The 17,484-nt window shown below is 34.1% G+C and overlaps 2 protein-coding genes across 2 annotated transcripts; one reads left to right on the top strand and one right to left on the bottom strand.

The window, feature by feature from the left end:
* The first annotated feature begins 10,997 nt into the window (after nt 1-10,997).
* LOC108472452 (serine/threonine-protein kinase RIPK) lies at nt 10,998-13,391 on the top strand. The gene is made up of 4 exons (XM_017773979.2): nt 10,998-11,981; nt 12,068-12,203; nt 12,293-12,429; nt 12,533-13,391. Exons 1-4 carry the CDS (start codon nt 11,598-11,600, stop codon nt 13,205-13,207), a joined length of 1,332 nt encoding a protein of 443 aa, XP_017629468.1. The 5' UTR covers nt 10,998-11,597; the 3' UTR covers nt 13,208-13,391.
* Nucleotides 13,392-14,456: 1,065 nt separating this feature from the next.
* LOC108472883 (trimethyltridecatetraene synthase-like) lies at nt 14,457-16,910 on the bottom strand. Its single transcript, XM_017774442.2, has 2 exons — nt 15,903-16,910; nt 14,457-15,235 (listed from the first exon to the last, which is right to left on the bottom strand). Exons 1-2 carry the CDS (start codon nt 16,824-16,826, stop codon nt 14,606-14,608), a joined length of 1,554 nt encoding a protein of 517 aa, XP_017629931.1. The 5' UTR covers nt 16,827-16,910; the 3' UTR covers nt 14,457-14,605.
* Between the last annotated feature and the right edge of the window lie 574 nt (nt 16,911-17,484).

The raw sequence follows: 17,484 nt of genomic DNA, 5'->3' as shown, positions 1-17,484 counted from the left end.
GTGCTGATGCATGTCCAAGACATGTCTTATACTAGCACAACTCTTAGCCGATGCGTGTCCCAGACACGCCTTACACTGGCTATCTCTGTCGAGACTGATGCATGTCCTAGACATGTCTTACACTAGCACTCATCTCTGTGCTGATGACATGTCTCAAACATGGTCTTACACTGGCTATCATAGTATGGCTGATGCATGTCCCAGACATGTCTTACACTAGCCCTCGTCTCGATACCGATGCCATGTTCCAGACATGGTCTTACACTAGCTCTCATAATATGGTCGAAGCATGTCCCAGACATGTCTTACACTGGCGCACAAATCACCCAATGCCTTGGCACAAATATCCAGTTCGTATTCTAATGTTTCACGGGATATTTCTATTATCTCAATTATTACTAGGCATTCTCAATTCATAACTTGACAACTCATACAGTATCAATTCAATGGTGATATGAATACAAATATTAACAGTGTAGTTGTATCATTTACATACAACTTACCTCGGTTTACAAAAAGTACTTGGCTATTCGGTTTAGTCAGTTTGATTGGCCTTCCCCCGATCTAAGTTTGGATTTGGTAATTCTTGATCTATAATGACAATATGCAATCATTTAGTCACTAATTAGGATTAAGCAATCATAAATTTACAACTTTGGTAAAATGACCATTTTGCCCCTAGACTTTGGCAAAATGACCATTTTACCTCTATGCTCGAAAATCAATTTTCATCAAATTTCATTGTATCTTAGGCCTAACCGAACTATTTTTTCTATTATAGCAATTTCAAATAATCACTATTTCACATACTTATTAACTATTTTACAACTTATGCAAAATAGCCCCTTTAAATGTTTTCATGCTAACACCTTTTACAAAAGTTGTTTATAACACAACTAGGACTCATATTCCTCCATAAAAACTCAATAAACATCACAAATCCTTTCATGGCAACACTCTAAACTCTTGATCATTTTGCAAGATATCACCCTCATTTGAAAACTCATGCTTCAAGGGTCTCAAAAAACGCAAAAATCATCAACAAAGGGTGTGGGAATCACTTACTTGTGAGGGCTTTTAGTTGCTGAAAATTTTCAGCCTTCAAAACTCAATTTTTACTGATATTTTTGGTGGATAAGAGAGATGGAGAAGAAAGAAATGATAGCTAGGCTTTTAGGCATTATTTTATCACCAAATCATGACATCATCCACCTAATACTTTGACTATTTGCTTAAAACCCATCACATGGCCGACCAACGCTAATAAAAAGGGTGTAATTGCCATTTAAAAGCCCTCAATTTAAGTTCTTTAGCTATATAACTCATTTGGGTACTAAAATGTAACTTTTTCCTTTTATGCGATTTAGTCCTTTTTCGAAATTGGGCTAGAAAATATTAAAATTAGCCACCAAATTTTTCATGCACTAATAAAATCATGTTATACCCTCATAAAAATAATAAAATAATTTTTTTTCTAACTTTGAATTTGTGGTCCAGAGACCATTGTTCCGACTAGGCCCTAAATCGGGCTGTTATACTCTTACTTCACTCGTATCTCAGGTATCATCAGTATCCTCAATGCTTAAAAATCTTACTACTAATGGGTCTAACAGTTTTACAGCACAGGCACCAAATCGATTTGAAAATATAACCTATGTTTATTTTGGGGAAGGACATTTGTTCGAAGAATGTCCATCAAACCCAGAATCCATGTACTACGTAGGTAACCAGAACCAAAATCGAGGAAGGCAAGAACTGTAATCCAATTTTTATAACCCATCGTGGTGAAACCACCTGAATTTTTTCTAGAGTAACCAAGGAGTTGGAACTAGTAATACTTACGCCCAACCTAGATCGACCCAGCCACCAAGTTTTCCCCAACAAGTTTAGAAACCAACCCAAGCTGAACCATCCAATGGCTTAGAAAATCTGTTGAAGGCATACTTGGCCAAGGATGATGCCTTAATCCAAAGCCAATCAGTTACATTGAAAAACCTAGAAAACCAAATAGGCCAGCTTGCAACTGAACTCAGGAATCGAACACAAGGTGCTTTACCTAGTGATACGAAAAATCTGAGCGATTCGGGGAAGGAGCATTGCAAAGCATTAACATTGAGGAGTGGAAAAACAGTAGAGTCCAACACTATTGAAGCTGAAAAGGATCAAGCTGATGCTCAAGAATCAGAGGAAGTTCAACCGAGTGTTGAAATTCTAGTTCCACAAGAACTAGAATCTGCAAAACCTGACAAGGTAAATTTAGAACTAGCTAATTCTGATCAACTAACAACCTCATCTGATGCAGAATTGCCACAGAAGACGAATCAACCAATCCCAGTAAAGAAACCACCACCAACCTACCTTCAAAGACTTCAAAAGTAGAAGCAGGAGATTCAATTCAAGAAGTTCCTAGACATACTCAAGCAACTTCATATCAACATCCCGTTGGTTGAAGCACTTGAGCAAATGCCGAACTACGTCAAATTCATTAAGGATATCCTATCCAAAAAATAAAGACTCAGAGAATTTGATATGGTAGCTCTGACGAAGGAATGTAGTGATATCTTCAAGACAAACTACACCCAAAATTGAAAGATCCTAAATGTTTTACCATACCTTGCAACAGTGGAGCAACATATTGTGGTAAGGCACTATGTGACTTGGGTGCGAGTATCAACTTAATGCCTATGTCAATATTTAGAAAGATGGGGATAGGTGAAGTTAGACCTAATACGATTACACTTCAATTAGCAGATCGATCCTTAGCACATTCAGAAGGAAAAATCAAGGACGTATTGGTATCTGTAGATAAATTTATCTTCCCTGCTGATTTTGTTATCCTAGATTTTGAAGCAGACAAAGAAGTGTCAATTATCTTAGGAAGACCATTCTTAGCAACCGAAAGGACCCTTATTGATGTGCAGAAGGGTGAGCTTACTTGCGTGTTCAGGATGATCAAGTAATATTTAACATTTTTAAGTCTATGCGATTTCTTGACACAATTGATGATTGTTCTGCAGTATTCGATTTAGAAGATTTAATAGTGGAGAAGGAACTCAACTATGTGGAGGATTCGTTGGAACAAATTTTGACATCAGATCCTCCGAATAATGAAGAGGAGGATGAGTACTTAGCTTTGTTAGAAGCTAATCAAAGGGGATTTATTCTGCAATCCCACTTTGAATCTTTAGAGTTAGAGGAAAGGGATTATGTCCAACCAAAAGCGTTAATCGAGGAGCCACCTAAATTAGAACTCAAGGTACTACCTTCACATCTAAAATATGTTTATTTAGGTAACTCTTCTACTCTGCCTGTGATTGTTTCAGCAGAATTAACTACTGAGTAAGAAGAGAAACTCATCTTGGTGTTGAAACAATTCAAGAGGGCTATCAGATGGACCATAGCCGATATCCGCGGTATTAGCCTATCTGTATGCAGGCACAATATCATACTAGAAGATGGCGAGAAAGGGACAATCGATGGACAACAAAGACTGAACCCCATCATGAAGGACGTAGTAAAGAAAGAAATTATTTTTTTTTGATAGAAGTAAAGAAAGAAATTATTAAATGGTTAGATGCGGGTATAATTTACCCCATCTCAGATAGTTCATGGGTAAGTCCGGTCTAGTACGTGCAAAAGAAAGGAGGTATCATGGTCATTAAAAACGAGAATAACGAGTTGATACCGACTAGAACGGTTACGGGATGGAGAATTTGCATCGATTACCGGAAGCTGAACAAGGCAACTAGGAGAGATCACTTTCTGTTTTTGGACCAGATGCTGGATAGATTCGCGGGGCGAGACTACTACTGTTTTCTCGATAGATACTCGGGGTATAATCAGATTACAGTAGCACTAGAAGATGAACACAAGACAACATTCACCTACCCGTACGGTACATTTGCATTTAGACGCATGCTATTTGGTTTATGTAATGCACCTGCTACATTTCAAAGATGTATGATGTCTATTTTTACTGACATGGTTGAGAAGTATTTGGAAGTTTTTATGGATGATTTTTTAGTATTTGGAGATATGTATGACGATTGCCTAGCCAATCTAGCCAAGGTACTAAGGCGATGCGAAGAAACAAACCTAGTACTCAATTGGCAAAAGTGTCATTTCATGGTACAGGAAGGGATTGTTCTAGGGCATCGATAACGAGACATGGAATCGAAGTAGATAAAGCAAAGATAGATGTTATTGAGAAACTCCCACCTCCAACATCTGTAAAAGGTGTTAGGAGCTTTTTGGGCCACGCCGATTTCTATCGAAGATTCATCAAGGACTTCTCCAAAATTGCTAAACCCTTATGCAAATTATTGGAGAAGGACTCGACGTTCAAGTTTGATGAGGAATGCTTAAAGGCTTTCAAAGATTTGAAGATTCGATTAGTTACGGCACCCATAATAGTCACACCAGACTGGGATCTGCCATTCGAATTGATGTGTGACGCGAGTGACTTCGCGATAGGAGCTGTTATGGGCCAGCTTTTAAAGCTTTTAAAACATCAAAATTAAGTAAAAAGGGCTTGATTAACTTACCAATTAAACTTCCAAACCTTCAAACATTGATTTTCCCTTTTTCTTTTCTTTCTCCTTTCTTTCTCCCCATTTCGTTCCACATTCTGTTTCTTTCTATCCTTTTTCTTTATTTTATTTCTTTTACTTTATATATTTATATAATAACAATAATAATAACTATAATAAATATCTATTTAATAACAAGTATTTATTTTACATTTGTATACATATATATTATTGCATTTGTATATCATCATCACCATACATTTGTCTTTCTTTTATTTATTTTATAATATAATATCAATTTAATAATAATATTAATATTAATATTTACTTAAATTAATAAGTAAATACATACATGTATTACAAATGTATGTACAATATTTATTACACATGTATTTTATTTTTACCATACACTTGGCGCTCATGTCTTTGGCTTATTTACTTATTTAGTCCCTTAAATTTCTTTATTCTATAATTAAACTTTCACACTTTATTCAATTTAATCTTTATACCTAATTAATCTTAATTAATCTAAATTCAATTAATTAAACTCTAATTAATCACTCAATTCGCTCAATTAACTTTGTAAATATTTTAATAAATATTTACGAATCCATTTTTGTTTTAGGAACAAAAACCCAAAAATACACTTTTCCGATAACCGTAAGATTCGGGCCGTTACATTAATACTGTATATTTGTTACTGATACTGTGATGAGCTAAGGCACTTGTGGATACTGATATTGATATTGAGTTGGGCTAAGGCCAAACCGTTACTGATACTGAGAGGGGCTTAGGCCCAAGACTATTTTTGACTGAGCACTGTGTTTACTGTTGTTTATTTTCTGTGGGATTACACACTGAGTTTACGTAAACTCACCACTCTCTGTTTAATGTGCACAGTTAATCCCTAGACCTAAACGGATCGGGCGACAGAGCACTCGAGGGTGACCACAATTTTTGGACTTTTACGATTTATAATTTATGATTTATGGTTTTAATTACCGTGGCTTATTTGGATATAATTTGGGGAATTTTTGGGATTTTTTCTTAAATTTGGTTTTTATATATTTTTATGGATTTATAACTGCTAGACGTAGGGAAACTCGATTTTCGAAAAGGCAAAGTTTTTTCTAAACACACAATTTACTCAAAACGGTTTTAAAAGCTTCTGCAATGAATTATTATTAAAATAATAGATTAAATGAGTAAGAATTTTGGAATTAACAAGAGATAAGAAAAGTAATTAAACGAAAATGAATTTATCGTAGAAACTTAATTTTCAAACACCCTATCATGTGACATCGCCAGATTTGGCCATAACATCTGGGCCGGGTTTGGGGTGTTACACTTAATATGCATTTTCATCTTCACAAGTTGCTAATATATCAATATGATATGATATTTGATGATGCTAGGATATACATGTGTTTAGCATGTTTGTTTTTAACTATTGTGTCTGTGATTTATTGTAGCATCTTGAACACTCACTGAGCTTGGTTAAGCTCGCCCTCTTTTATGTCTACTTTTATAGATAAATAACTAGTGTGGAGTGGTGAAATGGGCAAGCTAGTGATTCCAAGGCAAAGGCATCTTGCTTGTGCATGTGAGATGGTTTTAGTTAATAAAGAATGGCAATGTAAGTTTATGTTGAGGGGTTAGACTTTAATTTTGTTTTGGATTTGTAAATGGACTTTCTATGGTCTGTTTAAGGACTTTTATAACTATTTTGTGGATGTTTATATTGCTTGGATGATTGCATGAAGTATGTTAGATGAATGCTTAGACTTTTTTTTGAATAGCATACATGTTCTTTAATGATTTGCGGTTAAAATGGCTTAAATGATGTGTTGAAGGCTTGGATAGATGAAAAATGATCAAATGGCAAGGTATGTACCTATAATGCATTTTAAATTACCTTATATGCAAACTTGGTATGTTGAGTCATTTGGTTTGAGACTTTAGAAGAGCATGTTAGCATAAGTGATTGATTTGGATGCCAAAGCATGTTAATGTATGATCTTGTGTGTTTGAGCATGATTTATATGTTTTATGTATGCTATATGACATGTTAGAATAGGGAAAGTTTCATGAAACCATGTAATGGTATGTGCATGAGAGTGTAAAAAATGTCATATGCAATTGCTGCAATTTTTCTACAATACTGCAGTGTGTCGTCGTGACGAGTTGTTAATGTCATTGCGACAAGCATCCGTCATGGTGACATCATTTATTATGTCTTTGGGATGAGAAAACTTCTTCAGGTGACATCGGGACGTCAAATATCGCGCCGTCTCGACGTGGCTAGTAAGTGAACTGGGCATGTTTTGTAGCCTTTACAAATAAGTCCTGATATTTATACGATAAAATTGGAGGACTTAAACAACACAAAATGTTTTGAAAATTTACATGACTTAATTTTATTTAATTTCAGTATGGAAACTTCAATTTCTTAAAATGATTTATCTAGATATTTTGTAAAATTTACGTTTTAGTCTTTAAACTTCATTTTGAAAATGAATGAGTTTTAAATGTCGTTTTGAGCATATTTAGGCTTGCGTGTGTACAATTATTTGTTTAAGCATATTTATGACTGGTGTGAAGGTTGGTTTGGGGTGTAATAGGTGGTCGGGAAGGAGAGTCACGTAAGTGGCTAATGTGACATTCCAGATTTGGGTCAGCTTGTCTCGACCGGGTTTGGGGCACCACAAAATCGGTAAAATTTTTATTTCAAAAAATATAATTTATACTTAGAAAATAAATTCTCACTATTTTCGGGCAAAAAAAAATCTCAAATTTGTGTATTTAGCCCTACGGATGCCATCTATTTATAAGGAGAAGAAGTGAAACCCTTGTTGAATTAGTAAAAGTCTATTTCAATAGAAAAAAAAAATCCTAATTAAACTAGGAGAGAGAGGGGCAACAACTCTAGTTAAATATACTACGGTTTGTCGTCCCATGTATTAATATGAGGCATCTCTCGTATCGTGTCCAATTATAAATGCGTCCTAGACTTTTAACCCAACACTTTTTAATTCAATCTAACTTGATACATGTTTTTATATTTTCCAAAATAAACATCATAAATTAGTTTAAATAACTTCCAATTAAATAATTTTATCAACTCGATTCATTTCTTTAAAATTATGGTAATTTTACTATAAAAGAATCTATAATAAAATATACTTAATATTTTTACATTCAATGGATCCAAAATGACTAATTAATTTAATTTCATTTTTGAACTTCAATTATTTAATTAATTAAATAATAATTCAAAAACCATAAATTAATTTTCCAGCTTATTTCCATTTAGTGAGAAAATCACATTTATTTCTAAATGTTTCTCATTTCTCCAACTTTACCATTTCTATCCATTTATGTTCATTTGATTCAACATGCAATTTATTTTTGGTTTCAACAAGCTAGCAGAAAGACCAATTGGATATATGTAATTAGCACTCAAAAGATTTATAATTAAGTTTTAGTTTTTCACCTATTAATTATAAACTCATGTAGTCACGAAGTTATTCCACTATAGTATTGTGACTAAGCTCTCTCTAACGACATACCATTATTAAAGCAACTCAATCAGTGCTCATCTAATGATCTTGTCATAAGTGTGTTACTCTCATAGGGTATCCTTAATTTCACTGGGATAAATCCGCTCTCTCAAAATGATCCTATTTTATCTTATGGTAACCATTACATCTTCCTTCATTGAAAGTCAATTACTATCAAATAGTAATTAATTCATTCATCACAAAGACGAACAACTCGTTGCCACTTTTACTTTTCATCTATCATGTAATACTAACGAGAGGATATCATTTACCCATATCTCGGGCTATAAATTCCACTGTTGTGAATGATGCATCAACTATCGATTCCTTATCTATTTGAACTCAAGCTTTTACTTACATCAAAGTATACGAGTCACACATATATAATCCGTCATCCACTTAGGATTAAGGTATGTCACACTATGAACGTCACAAGTGAATAACTCCATAAACAAATTCATAATCTATTCTCCTTGGGTTTAGTCTAATGTACTGTCATTCCAGTCAGTTACATCTATACCCCTATCTTCTAGGAGTCATCTGCTTTGATGCCCAAGACAAAACATCTTTCCAATTGGACTTAATAGACAACATATTAGTCTTTCAATCAGTTTGCTTATTTTCGTTTAGACTAAAGACATGTTTAGGTTCGTCTACTAATATGAGTCGTCTTTTTGTATTACGATTTAACCACGTAATACTACTTAGTATTAATTAAATATTAGATAACCAGTGAGTTTCTATTTTTCTTTACATGCAAAAACTATGTGAGGACAATATACAAAGGGTATTAATGTAATTCATGAATAATTTTATTAACCAATCTGTTTGAAAAAATTACAAGTGTATAAACGAATATACTACACTTAGGGCACCAAATGCAACATATGTATGATTGCAACAGACGCTGTATTGGTTGTGACCAATAGGAAAAGGATTGGCATGGTGTTAATGTGTAATGTTTTCTGGTTTTCTTACTTTGTTGGGTGGCGATTTTTGTTAGGTGAAGATATGATTTTTCACGTCATTTCTCACAAATAGGGTCAATTATTAATATAAAGTTGGAGGTTGATGGTTGAACCATGAGTATGGTGTCGAGAACTGTAAAGTAGACTATAAATTGGAGAGAAAAAGGTTGTTTTGCCACCCTTGTGGGAGGATGATCCCTTTTATAGATGATGGATCTGAGGGATACTGCAAGTGGGCCTTAGCAAACAACAATCTTACTATATAGACTAGTGTATAAGGTTATGGGCAACGTGAGAAAGACCATACGAGGAGTAGTTGGTGGACGAAAGCCACGACGTTTAGGCTTTGCTTGGTAGAGTCGAGAGAAAATTGGAAGGGTGAAAAATTAGAGGGGTAGAAAACTAGAAGTATGAAAAACATAAATTTTTCCATAGGTGTGCTTAGTAGGAAAGATGGAAAAATGAAAAAAAAATAATTTTCTTTACATCTATTACTTGGTAGAGTTAAAAATTAAAAGAAAGAAAATAAAATAATTTAAAAATGTATAATTTTGAACTAATATACACATCTTTATTATTTTCTCTCCTCTCATGATTTCAATTTAAAATAATTAATTTTATGCATTAAGATAGAAAATGATTCATCTCTTCTATTTTATTTCCTCACTTTTCTTGTCAACAAAATATACTTAAAAATTATTTTTTTTTCAGGTTTTCACCCTTCCACTATTTTTGGTACCCAGCTAAACACAAGCACATATGTGGGAGCATTTTGGTTGATGAACGCCTGAAGAGTTGATATTATATATTTTTATCACTCCATATTTCAATCGACTGGATAGTCCTTTTCTTTAAACAAATGCATAATTGTGTGTACTAAATACTTGGTTTTATATTGCAATGCGGTCACGAATTTGAACTCACAATCTTTTTACGAATAATAATGCAGTGAGAGGTGAGGTTGACAATGCCACTTCCAAGTTTTAAAATCCCAAAACCAAACGTGATATTAAGAGGTTTCATTCTGAACAATAATTTGAAACCCTAGAAATTAATTATAACTTGTTTACAAATATTTTATAATTTGATCTGGAAAAACTTTATTTATGAGTTCTATTATAATAATTAATTATGATTAATGATAATTTTTATTCCAACTTAATGAAAAAAAATATATATCGAATTGGGTAATTCAAGTTACCCATTAAAGTCAATGATGATATTCCTCAAGCCATTGGCACTGGATAAGAAAGAAGAGGATTCAACGATGATTATAAGCAACCCACACGCTTTCTGGATGCACGTGATATAAATCCAAAGCTCAATTCAAAGCAAAAATCATGACAATCAAACCCTCCGGAAAAAATGAGGAAAAGTCTTTGGATCACGCGGTTGTGATGAACGATGATCCCCTTGTACTTCAATCGTCATGCATACAAAATACTTTCATCATGTCCTGTGCACCATCTTAAACAAAGATATGTATACTTTATTTGTGTTCTCACTCCTTGTATTCATTATATATTTCTAGGTTAGTCGCCCTACTTTAATCCCTCTATTCTTTTGTTTCAAAGAATTCTCGTTCAATTAAATTATGTAATATTTGTTAAAATTAAAATATTTGATTTTAGGTGGCAAATTCAAATTTGCGTATTAACAAATATATATATTAACTTCCAATTGAAATAACTCGAGATTTAGAATCTAAAATTTTACACTTTAAATTTAATATTTTTATTTACTTATATGACCTTCTACACATGTAATTTTAGTCGCGTAAACAATATTTTATTATCAATTAAGATGTCAATTATTAAATTAATAGAGTAGAGTGACTAAATTCTTGATGAGGATTAAATATCAAACTAGTGAAGATATTTGTAATTTTATTTTATTCAAGCAAATCTTCTAGAAAATATGGTTATTGCAACTATGCCAACCTCTTTGTTTTACGAAGTCTAAACAAACCCAGAAGTTGAGAGTTGATAAAAAATGAAAAAACGTTCCTCTGACTGCGGATTTTAGTGTGTAACAGCTGGTATGGTATTCTCTCTGAAGGATTAATACCTAATTTCCCTTTTTTTCTTTTTCTTTTTTTGTCTCTATCTCTTTCATAAAATAATTATAAACCCACACTTTAGAAATCCATTTTGGATTTTTTAGTATTGTTTCCATACGAGGAGTGAATTCTGGAAAAAAGAATAGTACAACAAGCGTTTTTCGATTTCTTTGAATCGTCGACTGTTTCTGTGCTTTCATACGGAACATTCCAAATGCCAAAAAACAAACTTCTAATTTTCATGGAAAGTCAAAGAGGGCAGCCGCATCATTTTGTATTGAACCAACTTTTGTGGACTTACGGACTCAGTTCACCCAATTCATCCAATGATGTGTATATATATATACACACGCTAATGTCAAACTCTTGTACATATATAGAAAATACAAAGAACGGTGGAACTTGGAAGAATATACTTTTGTTTGTATAGAATGAAGCTGTGAGAGTTGTGCAACACATTTGCAGATTCTGGGAAAAGAGAATGACAGTGATGAAAATTACATGGAGATCCATCATCCCTAGCTGTTCCAAGGGTGTTGTAAAACCAGAAGGCAAGCCTAAGAAGGATGTTTCGAAACAAGGTTCATTTACCAGGTTTGCAATGTTAGACTTAAGTTATCCAAGCTCAATGTTGTCGGAGGATCTGTCTACCTCGCTTGCCGGTTCGAATCTTCATGTTTTTACGCTTGCGGAGCTAAGACTGATAACACAGAGCTTTTCATCGGTTAACTTTCTGGGTGAAGGTGGGTTTGGACCAGTTCATAAAGGGTTCATTGATGACAAGCTTAGGCCTGGATTGAAAGCTCAGTCGGTGGCTGTTAAGCTCCTGGATTTAGAAGGCCTGCAAGGACATAGAGAGTGGTTGGTCAGTATATATTAATTGCTTACTTTATTGGACGTTAATTGTTGCTGTTTACTGATTATTGAATAAAATTTTTCATTATGGAGCAGACTGAAGTGATCTTTCTTGCACAATTGAGGCATCCACATCTTGTGAAGTTGATCGGATATTGCTGCGAAGAAGAACATAGACTGCTGGTTTATGAATATATGCCAAGAGGCAGCTTGGAGAACCAGCTATTTCGAAGTATGTTGTGTCTGTAAATTACCATTTGTTTCAGTTCATATATAAACAATAAAGGAATTAATGTGAAATGTCAATCTCCCATGGTGCAGGGTACTCGGTTTCTCTTCCATGGGCGACGAGGATGAAAATTGCTCTTGGAGCTGCCAAGGGTCTTGCCTATCTCCATGAAGCAGAAAAACCAGTAATTTACCGAGATTTCAAAGCGTCAAATATCTTGTTAGATTCTGTAAGTAATGGTTTTTTCATCATGTTCTTAATTTTTTACCTACCGCACAAAACTTTTTTCGCTTTAGAACTCCAACATTGATTCTGTATAGTCTTTTTTACAGGATTACACAGCCAAACTTTCAGATTTTGGTCTCGCAAAAGGTGGTCCGGAAGGGGATGACACGCATGTATCCACCAGGGTGATGGGGACAGAAGGCTACGCTGCTCCTGAATACGTCATGACAGGTCACTTGACGGCTATGAGTGATGTGTATAGCTTTGGAGTGGTACTTTTGGAGCTTTTAACAGGGAGAAGATCTTTAGACAAGAAACGTAGCCCAAGAGAGCAGAACTTGGTAGAGTGGGCGAGGCCAATATTGAATGATGCCAGGAAACTTGGGCGGATAATGGATCCTAGACTGGAAGGCCAATACTCGGAAATGGGGGCACGAAAGGCAGCTGCATTGGCTTATCAATGCCTTAGCCAACGCCCAAAGCAAAGACCAAAAATGTGTGATGTGGTGGGGATTTTGGAGCCCCTTCAGGATTATGAAGACATCCCAATTGGTTCCTTCGTTTATACGGTTCCAAACCAAAGTGGTTCACCAAAGGAGGAGGAGAAGGAATGTGAATCTAAAAAGAAAGAGACTGGGCATCATCAAAGAAACCACAAACCTCATCATCACGGCCATGGGCATCAAAACAGGTCACCAAAAATGTCTCCCATTCACTCCAAAAACGACAACCTTGAAAGTAAGTTGAATTCTCCCTTGCATCATACAGCAAGGGGAGCGTAGGGTATATAGATCACACTGTAAATAGGATTAATTACAGATTGCGTTGGATTTTGATCACTGTGGCGAATGATAAAGGAGTGTAAGATTTACATAAAAACAAAGTGTAAGATTTTCTTGAGCGCAAAGACGTGTTTTACTTGCATTGATTCTTCCAAAATAGAAGATTTTGCTTTTCTTGGTTGAATTTTGAGTTTTAATTGTTTATCAAGCAAAAGACTAATTAGTAATCACAAAGGATTTTGATAAGGAAATAAAAAATCAAAATTTTCAAAATACAGCTAACCATGAAATTAGATTATGTTACTCTTTGTTGGGAAGAAAAATAAAATCAATATCTAAACTCCCACTTAAATTATTTTTAAATCTCCCAATTTACAAAGTCATTCTTTTTTATATATTAATTTTAAGTTTGTAAATTCAATTATTTAATTTTAAAAATTCATAAAGTTGTTAAAAATATATATATATAAATACATTTATAATAAAAATTATTGGTTTAACAATTCTTAATTTTTAAATATTTTTTGTCATAGTAATTCAATAAAAAATTTATAAATACGATAAATAAAAAATTGTTATGAATATCTTATTAATAAAAGAGTTGGTGGGGCAGAAGGGTGGGGGTGGTTTGGTATTCGGTTTTTTTGAATTATTTGAGTTATTTGAATTCAAAAACTCAACTCAATTTAAACTCGAAATTTGAAAAAAAATCGTGTTAACTCGATTAACACAATTCAAATAATTCAAATTTAAATTTTGCTTACCCATTGTTATCAATTTGTATGATGATTTAAATTAATTATTTTAATATATGGATAGATGTATAATAATATTAATAGGTTTTAAAATTGATGATATGGTATTATCTTATTACTAACTAAAGCTATATACTTTTATAATATAAAAACTTTTCAGATTAAAAGATTAAAAATATATCTCACAATTCAAGATTACAGTAATAAATTTTAAAAATATATACAATATTAAATCTTTCAAAACCAATAACACAAAAGAGGCGGTGGTTAAAAGCTTTGAGTTGATTTTTGTGGTCAATGGCTCAATGGCATCCCCTCCCCCAATTCGCATTATGATTTATTTTTGTTTTTATATTTTTTATATATTAAATTTGGATTTGAATTGACAAGTGTTTTTTTCCATTTAAAAGATTTAATTTAAAGAGTATTAAAATTTTTATCACTTTTGATTTATTAGAATGTTTTTTTTTTTTAAAATCAAACCCGTTATAGCATAGCCTAACCTCAAAAACGATGCATCTAATTAGTTCATAATCAAATACAAGTACATAAATGTTACATCGGAAAGTTGATTTCTATCAGAGGAGGCTTCTTAGGTGTGGAAATATATATGATCAAAAGCTAGTAGAAAAATACCAAGATTTCAGACATTATAAAGATGAAGGGGCAGACGAGGCTCTATAACTGCATCAAGTGGAAACTTTCTTGGTGTTGCCAATCCATAAACTTCATCCATGCTCAACTCTTCTGCTTTAGTATTGTCAGGCAATTTCCAATTGAAGCCATGCAACAAGTTCGCTAAGCTTGATTGAATCATCTTTAGTCCAAGGCTGTAGCCAGGACACATCCTCCTCCCTGAACCAAATGGCAACAGCTCAAAATTTTGGCCCTTCACATCGATTTTCCTCCCTATGAACCTCTCAGGGCGAAACTCCTCGGGTTGCTCCCATAGGAGCGGGTCTCTTCCTATGCTCCAGGTATTTACGAAGACTCTAGTTCCTTTGCGAATATGGTATCCAGCCACATTACAATCTTCCAAGGCCAAGTGTGGTGCTAGCAATACAGCAACAGGGTGTTTCCTCATTGTCTCTTTCATGATTGCATCTATGTAAGGAAGTTGTTGGATGTCTCTCTCTTCTACCCATCTCTCCCTCCCAATCACTCTGTCGAGTTCTTCGGTTGCTTGTCTGATGAGTTGTGGTTGCCTGATCAATTCAGAGATTGCCCATTCCACTGTTGTTGCTGACGTATCTGTGCCTCCAGCTATCAGATCCTACCATCAAATAAAAAATTTTAATCATCGATTAGCAAATTTATAGGCATCTCTTTAGCTTGCAATTATGCGGAAGATTTTTGCGAGTTATTTCGAGTTTTTAGTAATCTAGAACTCCTCCATTCACTTAATCGATCAAGTTCGGATGCACTACACTGTGAACAGTTCAATTAGACAACCTTTAGTCATTGTTTTTCTTTTGGAATGGGCATAAAGGTTCGCCTATCAGAATATTTTTCTTCAAGTGGACATTATGATTAGGGGAACATATCATTTAAAAATAACATGATGTTTGAATCATTTATTGTACACTTCTGTTTGGTTTTTAGTTTAATTATTAAACGACGCATGACATCATGTTTTTGTAACAAATTATTTATTTTGTTTTTATATATATTTGGAGAAGAAAATTAGAGTTGTTTCTATCAAACCTAAGTTCTCCTATCTACAACATAAACCTGAGGTGAGATAAGCAAAATAATTAGTTGCTAGTAGCTGAAAGATTTGTTTAGAACAAAATCGATCGACTTTTTGTACTAGTTTTTTATCGTCTTTCAGTCATTTGCATCATTTTACTTGATTATAGTTTTTTTACTGTGTTATTTTTTATCGTTGGCAATGGAAAAAGAAATGGGAAACATAGAATGAATGAGCAGAATATAGATACCTGTGTAAACCCCCTTACACCATCATAAGTGAGCTTAACTTCACTATCAGGGTCATCAGCTAGCTGTAACAATAAATCCACCATGTCTTGTGTCACAAAATCCTTGGATAATTCTTTATTTTTCTGCTTATGTTCATCAAACACATGGTCGTGAAATGGGTCAAGTTTTTTCTTCAAAGCCTTCATTCGTTTCACGTAGCCCTGCAAATCCAAAAAGTCTAGCCAAGGTATCCAATCCCCAATATTCAACACTCCATTCAACAAGAACAACTCGTCTAGAATCTCTTGAAACTCTTGCAGACTCACTATCGAATTCGATCCAAGCCGATCATCGCTCTTCTCACTGAAGTACTTCTTTCCCAATACGATTCTGCTTATAATACTGAGAGTAACACGTGAGAGCTGCTCTTTAACCCCAATCGGCTTCCCTGATAATCTATACAGGCGGGAGACAAAAGCTTGAATTTCCTCGACTCGGATGTACTCGAAGGACTCGAGTCTTTTCGAGCTGAATAGCTCATTCAGGTAAATTTTGCGGCCTTGGCGCCAGTATGGTCCATACGGTGCCCATGTGATATTGCAGTAGTTATAAGTAGTGTACTTGCCGGCCGCAGTTTGGGGTCTAGAAGCAAAGATATGGTCATGTTTCTTCAGAAACTCCTTAGCCATCACTGCAGATGAGGCAACCACTACAGGATAGGAACCAAATTTGAGCTGCATCAATGGCCCGTAACGTTGGGATAGTTTGTGAAGAGATTGATGCGGGAGGGACCCGATGAGATTAAGGTTGCCAATGATAGGCCAGGGTTTGGGACCTGGTGGAAACCTCAGTTGTTTGCATCGCCAGTCATTGAAAATTTTGGAGAGGAAGGCTAGAGAAGCTAGCCATGCTATGGACAGAACAAACCAAGACGGAGACTCCATTGATTAGAGGAGAGTTTTACTGCTGGGAATTGGGGAATATTTACTAATTCTCAAAGATATTTAAAGTTGAGTTCCTGTGAGTTATGTAATAATATAATGTGAATTGTTAATATGTTACACGTTAATCATGTGATGTCTGGTATGACTGTACAATAAAAGAAGATACTAAATTTATTTTCTGTGAGTTGTTAATATGTTATACGTGAAGTCTCCTCAACTTCACTTTTAAAATATTTTTCTTTAAATAAAACATGTCCAACTCTAATAGCAGTCGCACTCAAACAGGATTTGCTTCGACAATTGAGATCTTACCTTTTTAAATCAAGTGAAAATGGACAAGTAAGTTATTTTAAATGTTTTTTTTATTATCAATGGGTTGTGCATTAAAATAAGATTTTTAATCCAGGTTAAGATTTTAATATTTATGAAAGTAGAATTTTATAAATATAGACTTTTAAGAAATATGATATGTTAAAGTTGTGCAACTCGAATCTTTGTAAAATAAAAAAATTAGTATAGAATTACACTTCTTTTATTTAACATTGATTAGAATAATGTTTTTCAACCTTTAAATAGATGTAACCGAAACCTCTTTTTTATCATTCGATTTTCTTTTGCTCTGCTCGTGATTTTTCCCGAAAGAGTTTTCCATATAAAA

Source organism: Gossypium arboreum, chromosome 6 (assembly GCF_025698485.1).
Source record: "Gossypium arboreum isolate Shixiya-1 chromosome 6, ASM2569848v2, whole genome shotgun sequence".
In the NCBI taxonomy this organism is placed as follows: domain Eukaryota; kingdom Viridiplantae; phylum Streptophyta; class Magnoliopsida; order Malvales; family Malvaceae; genus Gossypium; species Gossypium arboreum.
This window is presented reverse-complemented; position numbering and strand designations above follow the sequence as displayed.